This window comes from Mycteria americana, chromosome 13 (genome assembly GCF_035582795.1).
Source record: "Mycteria americana isolate JAX WOST 10 ecotype Jacksonville Zoo and Gardens chromosome 13, USCA_MyAme_1.0, whole genome shotgun sequence".
Lineage (NCBI taxonomy): Eukaryota > Metazoa > Chordata > Aves > Ciconiiformes > Ciconiidae > Mycteria > Mycteria americana.
Window position 1 is genome coordinate 1,443,825 of NC_134377.1, and position 14,641 is coordinate 1,458,465.

The 14,641-nt window shown below is 45.1% G+C and overlaps 1 protein-coding gene across 2 annotated transcripts in view; it reads right to left on the bottom strand.

Moving 5' to 3' along the window:
• Positions 1-14,641, bottom strand: part of MORC2 (MORC family CW-type zinc finger 2) — a 58,183-nt gene that overhangs the window by 19,969 nt on the left and 23,573 nt on the right. For both annotated transcript variants that reach the window (XM_075516610.1, XM_075516611.1), the window contains 3 exons: positions 10,247-10,326; positions 3,167-3,249; positions 2,173-2,258 (listed from right to left, as the gene is read on the bottom strand). In XM_075516610.1, coding sequence (XP_075372725.1) covers positions 2,173-2,258; positions 3,167-3,249; positions 10,247-10,326 — 249 coding nt within the window. The remainder of the gene's footprint in view (positions 1-2,172; positions 2,259-3,166; positions 3,250-10,246; positions 10,327-14,641) is intronic.

A 14,641-nucleotide genomic window follows, 5' to 3' on the forward strand; every position in this document is an offset into this window, starting at 1 on the left:
ATGTAAGTCTGTCTTAATGTTCAAGCATCTCAAAATAAATCCCTGAAATAGATTCTTTTCATGTTCATTTTCTGTTTAAAGCGATCCTCTTCCCCACACAGATGTAGAGGTACCATGTTAACACACCTTCCTTTAAAACAGATGACTCTAAAACAAGTTACTAGGAAAATACCTGGAATAGCAAATTTCAGTAATTTTAAACCTAAACCTTTGCCAAGAGGTGTTTTGAACACTGCCAATATAGAAGCTGGGCTAGAATGTTACCCTTTTCGTCTCAGCTCATCCAGGTGGACAACTGTGATTTGAGAGCATGAGTAGGTGTGGCAAAACACCCATCTTGGGGATTAATTTTCTTTTTCTAACTTCTGGAAAAGGATGTAAAGCCTTAAATTTCAAGTAACAATGTGCACTAACCTACAGAATAGGAAGGGAATCTCCTAATTTTTATCAGAGAGGACAGGAAGTCAAATTATCATCCAAACCATGGAAAATTAAGTAGTGGGCCAAAAGCTCAGGATTGTATTACTAGGACTTTAGTATCTGTCCTATCCACTGGATTTATAACCTGACCTTACACAGGCTTTGGAAACCAGAAAGCATTTCTTTCATTGATGCACCCAGCACCAGAGAAACAGCAGAAAACTGTCCTAGAACATTCTCTAAAACTCAAGAGTTTTCTGAGAGGCTACAGAAATTGTTTCGTACAGAAGGTTTCCTATTATACACATTTTTCAGGAATTTCTTCTCTTTTCTGAATAAAGTACAAGATTATGGAAAAGCCTGACCCTCTGAACTGTCTCAGATCACCGGTGACAAATGCAGAGACACAGAGAAAGTCATATACCTGCCCAGAGCTGGCTGAGCACCCGGCAGCTCTCGCCTGGGAGCACACATGGCTGAGTGTACAGAAATCCGGACAAAAGGCCTTTTCCTCTGCTGTTGGTTAGCTGTCACATACATCTATTTTCCTCATCATCACATATTTGAAACCTGACTAGAGATAACCTGTTAACATATCTACAGCTGGGGTATTCTTCCAAACCAGTTGGTTTACATTTTGTGGCCTACAAACCTTCTTAGATTTAAAAAGAACGAACTGAAGAAAACTTGGAATCTCTCATTTCCAAGTAGTCAATAAAGGGCATAGAGAAGCTATTTTCAAACAAACTTGTATTGTCCAAGTTCTTTGTTTGTTGTTCAGTTTTTTAAAAGGAAAAAGTATTTTGCACATTGGCAGGAAGGCCAGAAGACCAATCACAAAATTTTAGTTTGTGCACTAATGTCATCAAAACCAAGAATTAAAAAGACAAGCTGTACATGGAAAAGTACAAGAAAGCTGAAGAAAACAGCTTCTCCCAAGAATTTCTGCATTTTTCAGATCACAGCTTTTTATTACTTTTAAATCACTTTTAAATTACTTATATCACTTTTAAATTAAAGCTGTATTTATTTATTTTTAGCATCTTAAAATGCATTAGATCTATCTCTGGCAATAAGTCTGGGATAGTTCTGACCTAAGCAGCCATGTAAACTAGCATGCAAAACAACTAGGTGGGAACAGAGACTTGGTATATACAAATCCCTAACTTTCTCAGACTCAGCATTTGTTTTAAGAACATTTGTTTCTGGTTATGACTTCATTTGTGAAATGCATATGACAAATTTGAAAAAAAAAATGTATACAAAGAGTGAAATATTCCTGTGAGTACATCAATAGTGAAGTTAATTGCAACCAGAGCTAAGTTAGAACAATGCCTTGAGATTTCACAGCACTGACTATAACAGAACTCAGCAAGTTTTTAGAAAACATCTCTACAACTCTAAAAGCCATTTCAGTGTAACTTGCTAACATTTGTTTGCCTCCCTGAATCTTATCTGCAGATGAAAAAGCAAAAGAGTGAAAAAAGCTGATGTGAAAACCAGGTAAACATCTACAGAAAACAAGCCAAATCCAATGATGTCTTTCAACAAATAAGAGGGGAACAGCAGAAGCAACCAGAATAGCAAACTCAATCCCTTTGGTTTAACAGCCAGGGCATATGGGATGCCCACAGATATTTAACCTTTGAGCTGAACTGCTCCCTCCACCACACAAGCAAAGTAGGAGAGAAATCTGAGCATGTGGAGTGAACAGTCTGGGAAAATCAGGGCTTTGAAGCACCTTGCACTCACCGCTGCTTTGCATCCTTGATCCTTTTCTTGACATCAGCCTCCCGGCGCATAGTTATTGCAGAGTTTTGGACTTGACGTAGCGTCACCTGCAAACAGGCATCGCACAGTAAAACTGCTGCTGTGAAAGTAATGAAATTAACTCACTTCTATGATTTTTTTCCCCCTTCAAGAAGATCTCAGAAATGTTTTAAATGTAAATAATTCACAAATGGTGGAGGGAGACAATCAGCACGCCTGTACATTTAGGGAGGCGCTTGCTGCTCGGTTATTTAAGCAGCTACACAGCTGCTTGGAAGAAAATGTCTAAATGTAACTAAATGTCTAAGGTAACTGAAACCAGAAGCTAATGGAGGCACAGGGAAACAGCCAGGGTGTTTGGATACTTTCCATTAGATGCCAATAGGAAGTACAGTGATTTGAAGCTGGTGTCACTTTCTGATCCACCTGGCCTCCCCGCAAGCCCTCCTTCCAGCCGGCAGCAAGCTGGGTCTCAGCTTTGCCCCCATCAAGAGCCACAGCCCCACTAGGAGGAAGCAAACATCCTCTCTCCAAAAGCCCCTGCCCAAATGCTTCAGAGCCAGCTGTGCAGGCAGGGAGGGGGAAAAGCCAAAAAGCACCCAATTTTACTTCTGTTCAAATACCTCACATTCCTCTGGCCTCTTCTGCAGAGGCTGACATCAAACAAAGCGCCTGGGCACTGGGGGTTACCTTCCTACTCAGGATATATTGGAGGTTGTGGGCAGGGGAACATTAGCACGCTTCCCACTTGGGCTGGAAACCACATGCAGATGTTGCAGCACATCCAGTGGTGATGAGACCAAAGAGCTGCCTGAACGCTGCTGGCAACTCACCACCGACTGAAGTCACCAGCTGCTTAACCTACACACCAGGTGCTACCACTAGGTACTGACCAGACAGTGCTGCTCCAAAGCCAGTGCCCTGAACCATCCTTCAGTGCCTAAAAAGTGACATGCTGCCAAAGCACAAGGCTCACCCTGGACTCCCGCGTGAGATCCCCTCCTAGGCGCAGCTCAAGGGCACGGGCTTTACTCTCCGCCTCACGAGCCTTCTCCTCCGCTGAAACACACAGGGAAAAGGATGATGTCAACCATTCAGTACAGACAGTGTAGCATAAGGCATTCACCTGAGAAGACCAATTTCCAGAAAGCCTTTGCTGGACTGACATGTACAAGGGTACAAAGGTAACACAAAAAGGTACAAAATAAAACCTTACATATGAGAGGGCACCACCGACATGCCATCTTAAACATGCTCAGAGGTCACAGTCAACACTGGCATAATAGCAGGGCTAAATTCTGCAAAAGCATGTTTAAAGGAAGGATCCATGAGGAAGTTAGGGAGGAACTGGAAAGAGTAAGGATGCAAGTGGCCCTGCCTGCTCTGTCCAGAAGCATGAAGGCAGAGAAAGGCTCTCACAAACAAAGACTGAGTCCAGGCTTGAAAAGGAGTTACAAAGAGGTAATTTTCTTGGAGAGATGAAGGGAAAGGACTACTCTCAGAAGTGCTTTTATCTTTGATAATTGCTAAATTTTGTCTGGAAAAAGACAAATCTGTGCTACACACAAAATAGGACACAGTGTTCTGAAAACCTACCACTATGCCTGATCTTTGCACACACACAGTTTACCACTTACAAGAAACTCCCCTTTTCGTTTTTCTCCCAGACTACCAACAAGACTGCCTGGCAATAGGTACACATCACCCTCGTATTGCTTAAGATACATTCAATAAATTTCATTTTCAGCAAGGGGATACCTTCCTAAAATTGAGACACAAGGTGCTTTGGTAAATTAGCACCATGTACCTTGCATCTGCACGCTCTCCACCCAAAAGCACACTGGGAACCCTCTTATGTTCACTTTCAGGTCAGAAGCCTGTTCTGCACACAGCTGTAACAAGAACTAGTTGAGTGAGTAATCTTCCTCCATCCCACAGGCTATGAGGTCCACAGGGGTAAACATGGACTGGCAAGTAATGCCCTGCTTGGGCAGGGAAAGTCAGAGCTGCAGCTGCCACCTGCAAGCGTCCGACTTGGGCATGTGTGCTGTGAATGCAGCACTGACCTTGCTGCAATGCTCCCTGTGCTTGCTTCCGAGCACAGAAATTTCTGAAATAGGATGCAGTGACACCACAGCCTTCATGAACTATAGAGATTTCTAACAGAAAGAGACTGGTATAAATAAAGTATGAATGGAAATGTTTATGTGCAAGATGACTAGAAGAAATGATAAAGCATGGGTTAAGAGTGGCATGTGCTGACAGGCACAGAAACGATTTGGAAATACAGCCGGTACGTGCTGAGGGATGGTGTGGCTTATACCAAGGCAAGCCGCAGGCCTGCACCCCCATAGCAGGAGGGCAGCAGCACAGTTGCAGCACACCCTACGAGCCATCTCCCTCCCCACTCTCCCAACAAAGAGACAAACTGCGGCTGTGAGACACCCAAAACAAGGAAACACAAGAGTGGAGGAGTGACCTTGCCCAAGATTTATGGAGGATGAGGTAAGCAAGAAGATGACAGGATAGCAATTGGCTTCTAGAGATTACCAAGCACCTCTCCAAAAAGCAGCACTCAGTTGCCAACCAAAAGGAATGCAGATGCTGTAGCCAGTGTTTGATAACCAGTATCCACTGTCCTCCATGCCATGGTCAGCATTACTTGCGTAAATGCATGGTTTTGGTGTGTGCAGGTATGGGAATGCAAATGGGCACAGTCAACTTATTTAGACCATTACAATAAAAATCACCTTTCCTTTCTATGCAGTGTTACATTTAAGTTTTGTTCCACTAATTCCCACAGAAGGTAAGCTGCTCTGAGGTTCACAGCAGCTTACCAAGCAAGTCACAGAAGAACTGCACTGTGCAACTGATTTCATCATCAAGAGACAGTTTGGCTTAATGTGAAAACACAGGAGTTTGGAGACTGCTTAAAACGCTTGGTCCATTTAAATCAAAGCTTGTATGGTAAAAGCTGGTGGGGTAAATGTAACTGTGTCTAGAGGAAAGAACACAGCGGTAACCCATAAGGGCACAGGTCAAACCTGCTCCACTAATGCCATGACAACTGAGAACGCATGGCTGACAGGGAACGATTCAGTTACAAGTCTGAGGGTTGAAGCCCTAATGGGTAAAAACGCATGCCCTAACCGGGACGACGAGCACACAGCAGCTAGAATCCACATTCATGTCCTCCCAGGGGACAACAGGCATGGCATACCCATGGTACTGCCAAGCAAGTCACTGGACACACTAAAATACTCCAGAGTAATATCCAGTGCAGAACACAGCTGTTAATGACTTTCACTATTGGACACCCATGTAACTCCTCACCTTTTCTGTTTGTTTGCTTTTCAAACTTTGTAAGAGGACTTCTTGAAACTAGGCAATGGTAATACTGAGATGCCTCAGTGCACTATTCAGTCTTGGTTCAGAAATACACAGAAAGCAGCTGATGATCTTTCACAGCTACCTTGCCCAGGAATGGCACTTTTTTCTTGGGTCCATCCACTCACTTAGGGATCTGGATGCTACAGTTTATCACATGAGGCAGGAAGTCAGCTCCCAGGGAATGAAGAGTGGCTTCTCCTCATCTTAAATATATGTATGTCTTCTTCACTCCTGAGCCATGGCTCTTTTTGGATATGCCAAAGCCATGTCACCAATAGTCATAGATGCCCATATGTGGTTTTTTTGGTTGGTTGGTTGGTTTTTTCCCTTCCCCCCCCTACAGCTATTTTTCAGTTATCGTAAGTTTTGGTTCAACAAACTCATAAGCTACTTCCAGAGACTCATCAAGCCCTCAGTAGAGTTCTACAGTATGATGGATTCCAACACATCCCTGGCAGACAGCCATGGCATACTGGAACTGCAGTTAGCTCAGCTGAGACCCACCATTTCTCACAACGCACCCCTAGTTTTGAAAGAGAAAACTGCAAATCATTCCCTGGTGAAGATCCCCCCTAAGAGCAGTGTGCATCCTCAAGAGAAAAAGTATGCTGAAGATGACCAGAAATTAATCCTTTCCATCAACAGCAGAACAAGAGAACTTGGTTGTTACAGATTACATTCATTTTCCTAGAAGCAAAGAAATGAGATCTGTGCCACTGAAGCCGAGGTTAACGCTACAAGAATGTTTTAGTCCTGGAGGCTTCATGTGATCAAATCTTGCAGAAAGGAGTCTGAGGTCTGCCGTGAGTTTTCACCACCATGCTTCACCACCACCCTTTGCTCAGCACCTACTTCACCACCAGAGGCAGTGGGCTAGCTTTGGTGATGAAAATGAGTTTATGTTTCCATCCCAATGGTATCTGTTCTTAGCACTGGGACACCAAATGGCAGTATTCTTCAGTGTCAAGACACTAAAGCTCACCTTTTAAACATCATGAAGGCCTCATGGACTGCTGCAAGAAAAAAGCTTCTAAATCATGCTATTTGCACCTTCTTGAAGGCAGTGCAAGTGTGTGCTGAACACCTGCTTTGGCTATAGGACTCAATCTAAAAAATAAATTAATCTCTGAGGACTGAGGCACAGGATACAATCTGCTTAAACTTCATAGTTTCAAGTCTATCTTGTTAGGTTTTGCTTCATAAAGGAGGAACAGGGAACATAGCAATTTACACAATTGCCTTTTGCTGCTTTGTTTTGGGCAGGGTCAAAAATCACACTGCACTTAACAACTCTGCACAGGCTGAATGTGGCACTGCCACTTGTGTATCTGACCTGCACACACAGGCACACATGCCTAGAGCACCTCTTACACAGGGAGAGAGGACGCATGCCTCTGACTGATTTATGAAGTTGATTTATGAAACCTACCAGAAGACATAGGTCAACATGTCTTACAACTTCCAAGATTCCTCCTTTACTACAGCATTTCACCATCAGAGGTTAGGGAGACCGCTTTGTATGTTAAATTTGTGCAAATTTAATGAATTTATATGCTATATTTATATGCTTATGCAATTTCTATATGCTGAAATCCAATAATGTCAAATTGGGTTTCTCCTGAGGACTACAGGACTTAATAGGAAGGGAAGACTAGGTGGACAAAAGGTATGTCTTGAAGGGGAAAAAAACCCCAAGAAACAAACCAGGACTCCCTTGTACACCCAGATCAATCACTTTACATCAAGTGTGTCCTGGTTTCAGCTGAGACAGAGTTAATTTTCTTCGTAGTGGCGTATGGGGCTATGTTTTGGATTTGTGCTGAAGACAGTGTTGATAATACAGAGATGTTTTAGTTGTTGCTGTACTAGTCAAGGACTTTTCAGCTTCTTGTGCTCTGCCAGGTGCAGAAGCTGGGAGGGGACACAGCCAGGATAGTTGATCCAAACTGACCAACGGGCTATTCCATACCACATGACATCATGCTCAGTATATAAAGCTGGGGAAAAAGAAGGAAGGGGGGACATTTGGAGTGATGGCATTTGTCTTCCCAAGTAACCGTTACGCGTGCTGGAGCCCTGCTTTCCTGGAGATGGCTGAACACCTGCCTGCCTATGGGAAGGAGTGAATGAATTCCTTGCTTTGCTTGCTTGTGTGCGCGGCTTTTGCTTTCCCTATTAAACTGTTTTTATCTCAACCCTCAAGTTTTCTTACTTCTGCTCTTCCGATTCTCTCCCCCATCCCACCGAGGGGGAGTGAGTGAGCGGCTGCGTGGTGCTTAGTTGCCGGCTGGGGCTAAACCACGACAGTCCTTTTTGGCGCCCAACGTGGGGCACGAAGGGTTTGAGATAACGGCAGATTTGATTGGAATGTGCCAGATAGAATATATAGCTGTTATTGCTGTGTAGCTATTAATCAGCAGGCTTCTGTACTTGCCATGGGCTTGCTTGCCTTACTGTATGTCAGAGTCTAGGGCTCGTTAGTGGCTGCTTTTTGCTTTCACTGCTTGCCGTGCTGCTGTACTGCTGATCACCTTACTCTGCTGTGCCTGGGAACATTTTGATAACAGCAATGGCCTTGCGCCTGGGCTGGCAGATGGCCAAGGCATTGCTGCTGTTTCTGTGCTGCTGTACTGGACAGGCTGGAACTCCGCTGTGAACTCGAGTCGAAGGGACTGTGACCTGTGGATGAATCCACGTGGGAGCAGGACACCCCAAAGCGTCTGTGCCCATGGATTAGCCCATGCCAGAGCAGGTATATCTTGAAACGTCTGTGGCCATGGTTATGTCTGTGCCACAGCAGGTATACCTCTGAAGGGATTGTGGCCCAAGGATAAGTCCACGCTGGATAAGGTGCACCTCGAAGCATCTGTGGCTGTGGATAAAGTCCATGCTGCAGCAGGTATACCTCGAAGCATCTGTGGCTGTGGATGAAGTCTATGCTGCAGCAGGTACACCTTGAAGCATCAGTGGCTGTGCATGAGGCCATGTTGGAGCAAGTTTACTTCTGAAGGTACTGCATTCTGTGGATAAGTCCAAGCTGGAGCAGGGGCAAGGGGAGGACTTCATTGCAATGTTAAACCTGATGGTCTGGTCCAAAGGGACCAGGGGTGGAGATTGTAATGGAAATACCTTTAAATAGTTGTATCCCGGGATTTGAGTTGCATGTTGTGGGAATTACTATAGCAGGAAACCCTTGTTGCTAGCCAGGCTAGGAGCAAGGGGAGGAGTTCGTTGCAATGTTAAATCCTATATCCTGGTCCAAAAGGACCAGGGGTGGACATTGTAATAGATATACCTTTAAATTGTTGTAACCCATTATTTGAGTTGCATGTTATAGGAATTGCTACAGCCGGAACCACCTGAACAAATGGAGGAGAAGCCTTACAAGAAGCAGTGCAAGTGCAGCAGTGACCTGACCTGAGCTGGCTTTGGTGCCCAATAACCCTAAGCAACACACCACCTCTCCTGTCCTGAGTAACAACCATAAGAGATGAAGCCCAAAGTCATGGACTAAATGAACTCAGTGGACATTTTGTGGACATTTATGGACATTTTACAAAATATTTTGTAGGGGTGGTCCGTAGACTAAGGGAATGATATGTGTTTATTATATCAAAGGATGGGAAGGGTGATGGTGGGTAATGAGAATGTATTGGATAGTGTAAGACCTGAGCATGACGTAAATGGTATGGAATAAGGGGTGGATACTGTCCCGGTTTCAGCTGAGATAGAGTTAATTTTCTTCGTAGTGGCGTATGGGGCTATGTTTTGGATTTGTGCTGAAGACAGTGTTGATAATACAGAGATGTTTTAGTTGTTGCTGTACTAGTCAAGGACTTTTCAGCTTCTTGTGCTCTGCCAGGTGCAGAAGCTGGGAGGGGACACAGCCAGGATAGTTGATCCAAACTGACCAACGGGCTATTCCATACCACATGACATCATGCTCAGTATATAAAGCTGGGGAAAAAGAAGGAAGGGGGCACATTCGGAGTGATGGCATTTGTCTTCCCAAGTAACCGTTACGCGTGCTGGAGCCCTGCTTTCCTGGCGATGGCTGAACACCTGCCTGCCCGTGAATGAATTCCTTGCTTTGCTTTGCTTGTGTGCGCGGCTTTTGCTTTCCCTATTAAACTGTTTTTATCTCAACCCTCAAGTTTTCTTACTTCTGCTCTTCTGATTCTCTCCCCCATCCCACCGAGGGGGAGTGGGTGAGCGGCCGCGTGGTGCTTAGTTGCCGGCTGGGGCTAAACCACGACAAAGTGACAGAATAAAAATCTATTTTTTTAACAAATGCCTCAACAGGGAAGGAGCAGGAGGAGAACAGAACCAAAAGCTAATGATATGCAAAAGGTGAGAGCAGAACTGCGGGGTAACAGGGCGGCAGCTTAGCCAGGCTTCAGATGGAGCAAGGGCAGACAGCTGTGACTCCAAGGGTTATTCTGTACATGTATTCCCCAGAAGAAGTGGTCTTAGGGAACAATGTACGTTCCTTCCATTGCATGGAAGTAAGTCTGGGTCATCTGTAGTCACTGTAATAGCTAATTTCCTGAGCAACCATAATGATCACAGAAGCAAGGAATTTCAGGTCATATCCAGCAAGGCAGCCTCTTTCAGTCCTTTCTTCACTACAGCAAAATCAGGATGCATGCATACCCCGAAGACTCACCTATCCTTGCCATGTGCTCTGCTTTCTTCACCTCTTGCTCTGCACGGGTCTTGAAACGGTTTGAAGTGTATTTGTACATCCTGTGATGATCAAAACTTATTAATCAGCAAACTCAGCAGTAAGGTCAAACCAAGATTTCATCACTGTGTAAGAGAATAAGGTCTCCACATGCTACCCTACTCTTCTCAATAGATTCAATAAATGGAAAAGGAAGTTTACATATCAGGAACTGGGCATTTTTGGATGCAGTTAGGCAAAAACTTTTTAAGTCAGAGATGCTTTAGTAGTAGCCGCAACCACAATACCACCTTCTGCATTAGCTGGTGCGGGAGAAATATATCCATATTCTTGGAGGAAATCCCAAGGTTTAGAGGAATAACTTCTTCAGAAGCAGAAAGGAAGAGTGAATATATATGGAAAGCTTCTCAAAAACCTCCCATTATAGATCAATAACCGTTCCTTTCTCCTGCAAACAGCTCTCCACAGGTGCAGTCTGACAGTGCCCATCTCCATGCAGGGCTAGCTGAAAGCCTCTAAGTGGCAGAGCAACTCTCTGAATGGAGCTTCAAGTTTCAGCTCTAAAGTTTCAGGACACGTCTGTATGCTACACATCTGACTCACAACCTTGTAATTTGTGTTTGAGTTGCAGTGGCTTGTTTCACCTTCCCTATATCGTAACATGCCAAACACAGATCACAATCTGACTGACTACTGCAGAGTAAAAGAGGCAGGCATGTAGAACAGGCAGAAGCTCGTGAGTATGCATCACCTCTGTGCAGAGGCATGTAACTGGGGAAGAGGAGATGACACCAAGAAGGATGATCAGAGCCTGCAGGAGCTCAAAGCACCTTAAGACACAAGGTTTTGGATGTATCGAGAGGAAAATCCCATCCCAAATAACTTTTTATGAAAAAATAAACCTCTCCAGCATTTAGCCCAAAGCAAAAGCCACTAGAAATGCTGCTTTTACAGAGAGAGGCGGAAACACATAAAGACGTAAGGTTTGATTGACCAGCTCATTAATGTAGGAGGAACCACACTTAGATCCCAGTGAGAGACAAGATCCCCCCAAACGGCAGATAATCTATCAGGATCCATGAGAAATCACCTTGCACAGATGAAAAGTGTCATTTAGGTATGTTTCTGAGGGTGAGCACACATGCATGTCGATACTGATGTCAGAAACAGTCTCACCAACAGAAATCCCTTGTTCCCAAATCCAGAAAATTCACACCACAAGCACAGTCCGGTTAAATACATTTCTGCATTTACTAAACTCATTTTCTGCTATTCATAAGGATCTCCTCACTGGGGGAAAAGCAGGCAGGTGCTAACTCTTCCAGAAATCTCCCAACAACCATGTTAGGAGATGCAGAGTCAGGTTTTTGGTGGCGCCATCTCCTCAAATCTACTTAAGGGCGATTAAAGCTACCTGGGGCCGACAGAGAACACATTCTGAAAACCAGACAGCTTTCAACATGTTGGCATAATTAAATTAGCTCATCCACATCCCGCCTGACTTTCGGGGGGGGGGGGGGGGGGGGAGGCAGGGTGAAGCTGAATTATCTCAACACACCCAGCTCGTGAGGCAGGGCAGTACCTGAAAGAGACCTTATGGACAGCACCCCCTTTGCAACAGGGTGCAGTGCAAGCAATTGCAGGGTGTCCCAGATAGGAATTGTGAACAATCAGCATGCCCGCCCTCCTGTTTCACTTTCTTTTCCAACACCAAATGACTTTAGTCATAGCCAGGAAAGCCCCTATTCAAGTGGTCTGGAACAGCATATGTAGCAAGGACATATGGAAACAGGTTGGACAGACCAGAAGTCTGCAGGACGCAATAGTAGAACACACTCTCCCAGTTTCAAGACGTTCATTATGACTGCCTTGGAGTGCCCTCATGAACGGATACCCTTGCACATGGCCTGGCTACTTCTGCCTGCACAGTCCACGCTGCTAAACAAGCCCAAATAGTTACTGCGGGAGGGAACAGATGGAAGCAATCCTTCAGGAGACACAAGCCATTCCCAGGGAGGCTGGTACTGCAGTATCACACCTGCAAACACTAGTGAAAGATCTGCACAAAACCAGCCTGCCCCTGCCACTGGACGTTACAGGCTCCAGAAAGGTATGGAGAAGCCTCTACCCACAGAAACACAGCTTCCAGAAAGGGCAGATGATCAAAGGAAAACAAGTGCCCTGCTCAGGAGACAAGCTGTTATTCCTGACAAAGAACAGTGCAACAGCTGCAAAACCTCAATTTTCAGTAAAGGCACTTAAATACCCTAAAGCCCGCGATGGATTTCCATTCTTTGTTCTCTAACACCAGCACATCAACCTGCAGACAAGCCACTGTACAAGCTTTTCCTTCAGAGATGAAGGCAATCTTACAGCCCTACTATAGGAGGGGAGCCACCACCTCCTGAAGGCAATCCTCCCAAGCAGATCATGAAAGCAAAGGGCTGACGGACAAGCCAATGGCTGTACCTACCAATGTCCAACATAAGGCATGAAAGCATCACTTCAAACAGAAAGACACCTGGCCCAAAGTTGACCAGGAATTATGTAAAAAGACTGCAATCAGGAGTCATTTGTCAGCTCACCATCAGGTAATGACCTACCCTTTGCATGCCAGGCTGATTTATTACAAACGTTCTTATAAAACCAACAATATGGACGGACAGAGGTGTCTCCATACTGACAGATGAATGGCATTCCCTTACAGTAGTTCACTGGCCTTTATCAGGAGGATATGAATAAAATTAACACCTGTTTAGGCTTAGGCATCATGATGCTTCCCCAAAGACTGGCAAAGAGCCCTTAAGTACGTACCACACACAGCACACCATCTACTTGGGCTGTAAGACAGGAGAACCTTCACTGCCTGTTACCCATCCCTTTGCTGGACCAGGAAAGTTCAACAGTTACCTGGCGTAGGCTACTGAGGCTCTGAAAAAAACAGCTATGCTAAAGAGCTGAGCATCGCTGCCACATCAACTGTACTACCTTAATGGCAGTACACTTCCTCCATGTGCACCCATACAAATCAGAGTTCAGGGGAGTAGCATTAACCTGCAGAGCACTCAAAGCCCAGTAGCTAAATGGGGATGCGTGAGCTCTGGCTCCAACTCTAAAGGGAAAATCCAGGGCATAAACAACCCTTTTCAGTAGGTTCAGGGAGGGGGGGAAAAAAAAAAAAAATCACCTATAGCTGTAAAAGCAGAGTAACTCCACTCTCAGAATGGACCGATTTGCTGGCTTTCCCTCAGGAAAGAGCGACCCAGGGCAGACTAAGCTCTGGTCAAGTGTCTGAAGGTAAAAGATCAAGTTTCCACAACCTGTCCAGGGGGTAGGTACCCACACTGTGCCAAGGGCTGTGCTGGCTCTCAGAACCCACGGTGAAGGCTCGTCCTGATGGCCACACAGCTTCTGGAGCCCAAACCTGGCTTCAGGAGCCTGAGACCAGAAGTAAGCAGTCTGGACACTCTCCAGAAAGACCCAGTAAGGCTACAATAATTGCCCCAAGTCCAAGAAGATCTACACTGTGCTCTACAGGAAGGCCTGGTTTGCACAGTCTTTACTACTCTGCTGCAGGAGTGGGGATTTTAAATGTAAATGTCTTTACAGTGTTGGGGAATTTTTATTGGCCTACCACCATAAGCAGATCTACAAGGAGTCCGCAAAGATGCGGCACAAGAAGATTTGTTAGATACACCTGCACCAGCACTGATCCCATCAGTGTCAGCATGGGGCACCTGAGCCCACTGTTGGGTTCATCCCCCAGCACCACTGTTTACCACAATTGGCCCCTGAGCACTTGGTATTACGCTACTGTTACGAGACAATACCACAGCATTTCTTACCTCATCAGCCAGTGTAACTCATTCTGTGGTTGGGCCTTCTTGCCCTCCATGCTAGATCATTCCTTGGTCACAAATTGCCATTGCTGAGCAGTTACAATGTGAATTTCCCCTTCTACAGCTGCAACTATTCCCCCCAAAAAATGAAAAGCAGATACAGAATTGGCAATAGGGACCCAGAAGAGCTGCTGTCTAAATTGTCTAAAAACACAGTCTCTTGAACAGAAAGCAGTCCTATGGTATAGAACAAAATTCTCATATCCCTCCCCAGTCATCGACTACTGACCACTCAAAAAAGAAGATACGGAGGCAGATGAACATCTGGGGTGACCTGGTCCATGTTATATTATCATGACAATGCTAGCACTATCCCATAGCGATGGCATCCTGTCTTTGAGTCTTGCAAGAAGCTGGTCTCTGATGAGATAAAAACCTGTGCCCTCCTCCTCTGCTTTCTCTCCATAGTACTTTTGTTGGATTGCGGCACAAGAGGAAGCAGCACATCGCACTCACATGTAGGTAAAACGCAGTCAGA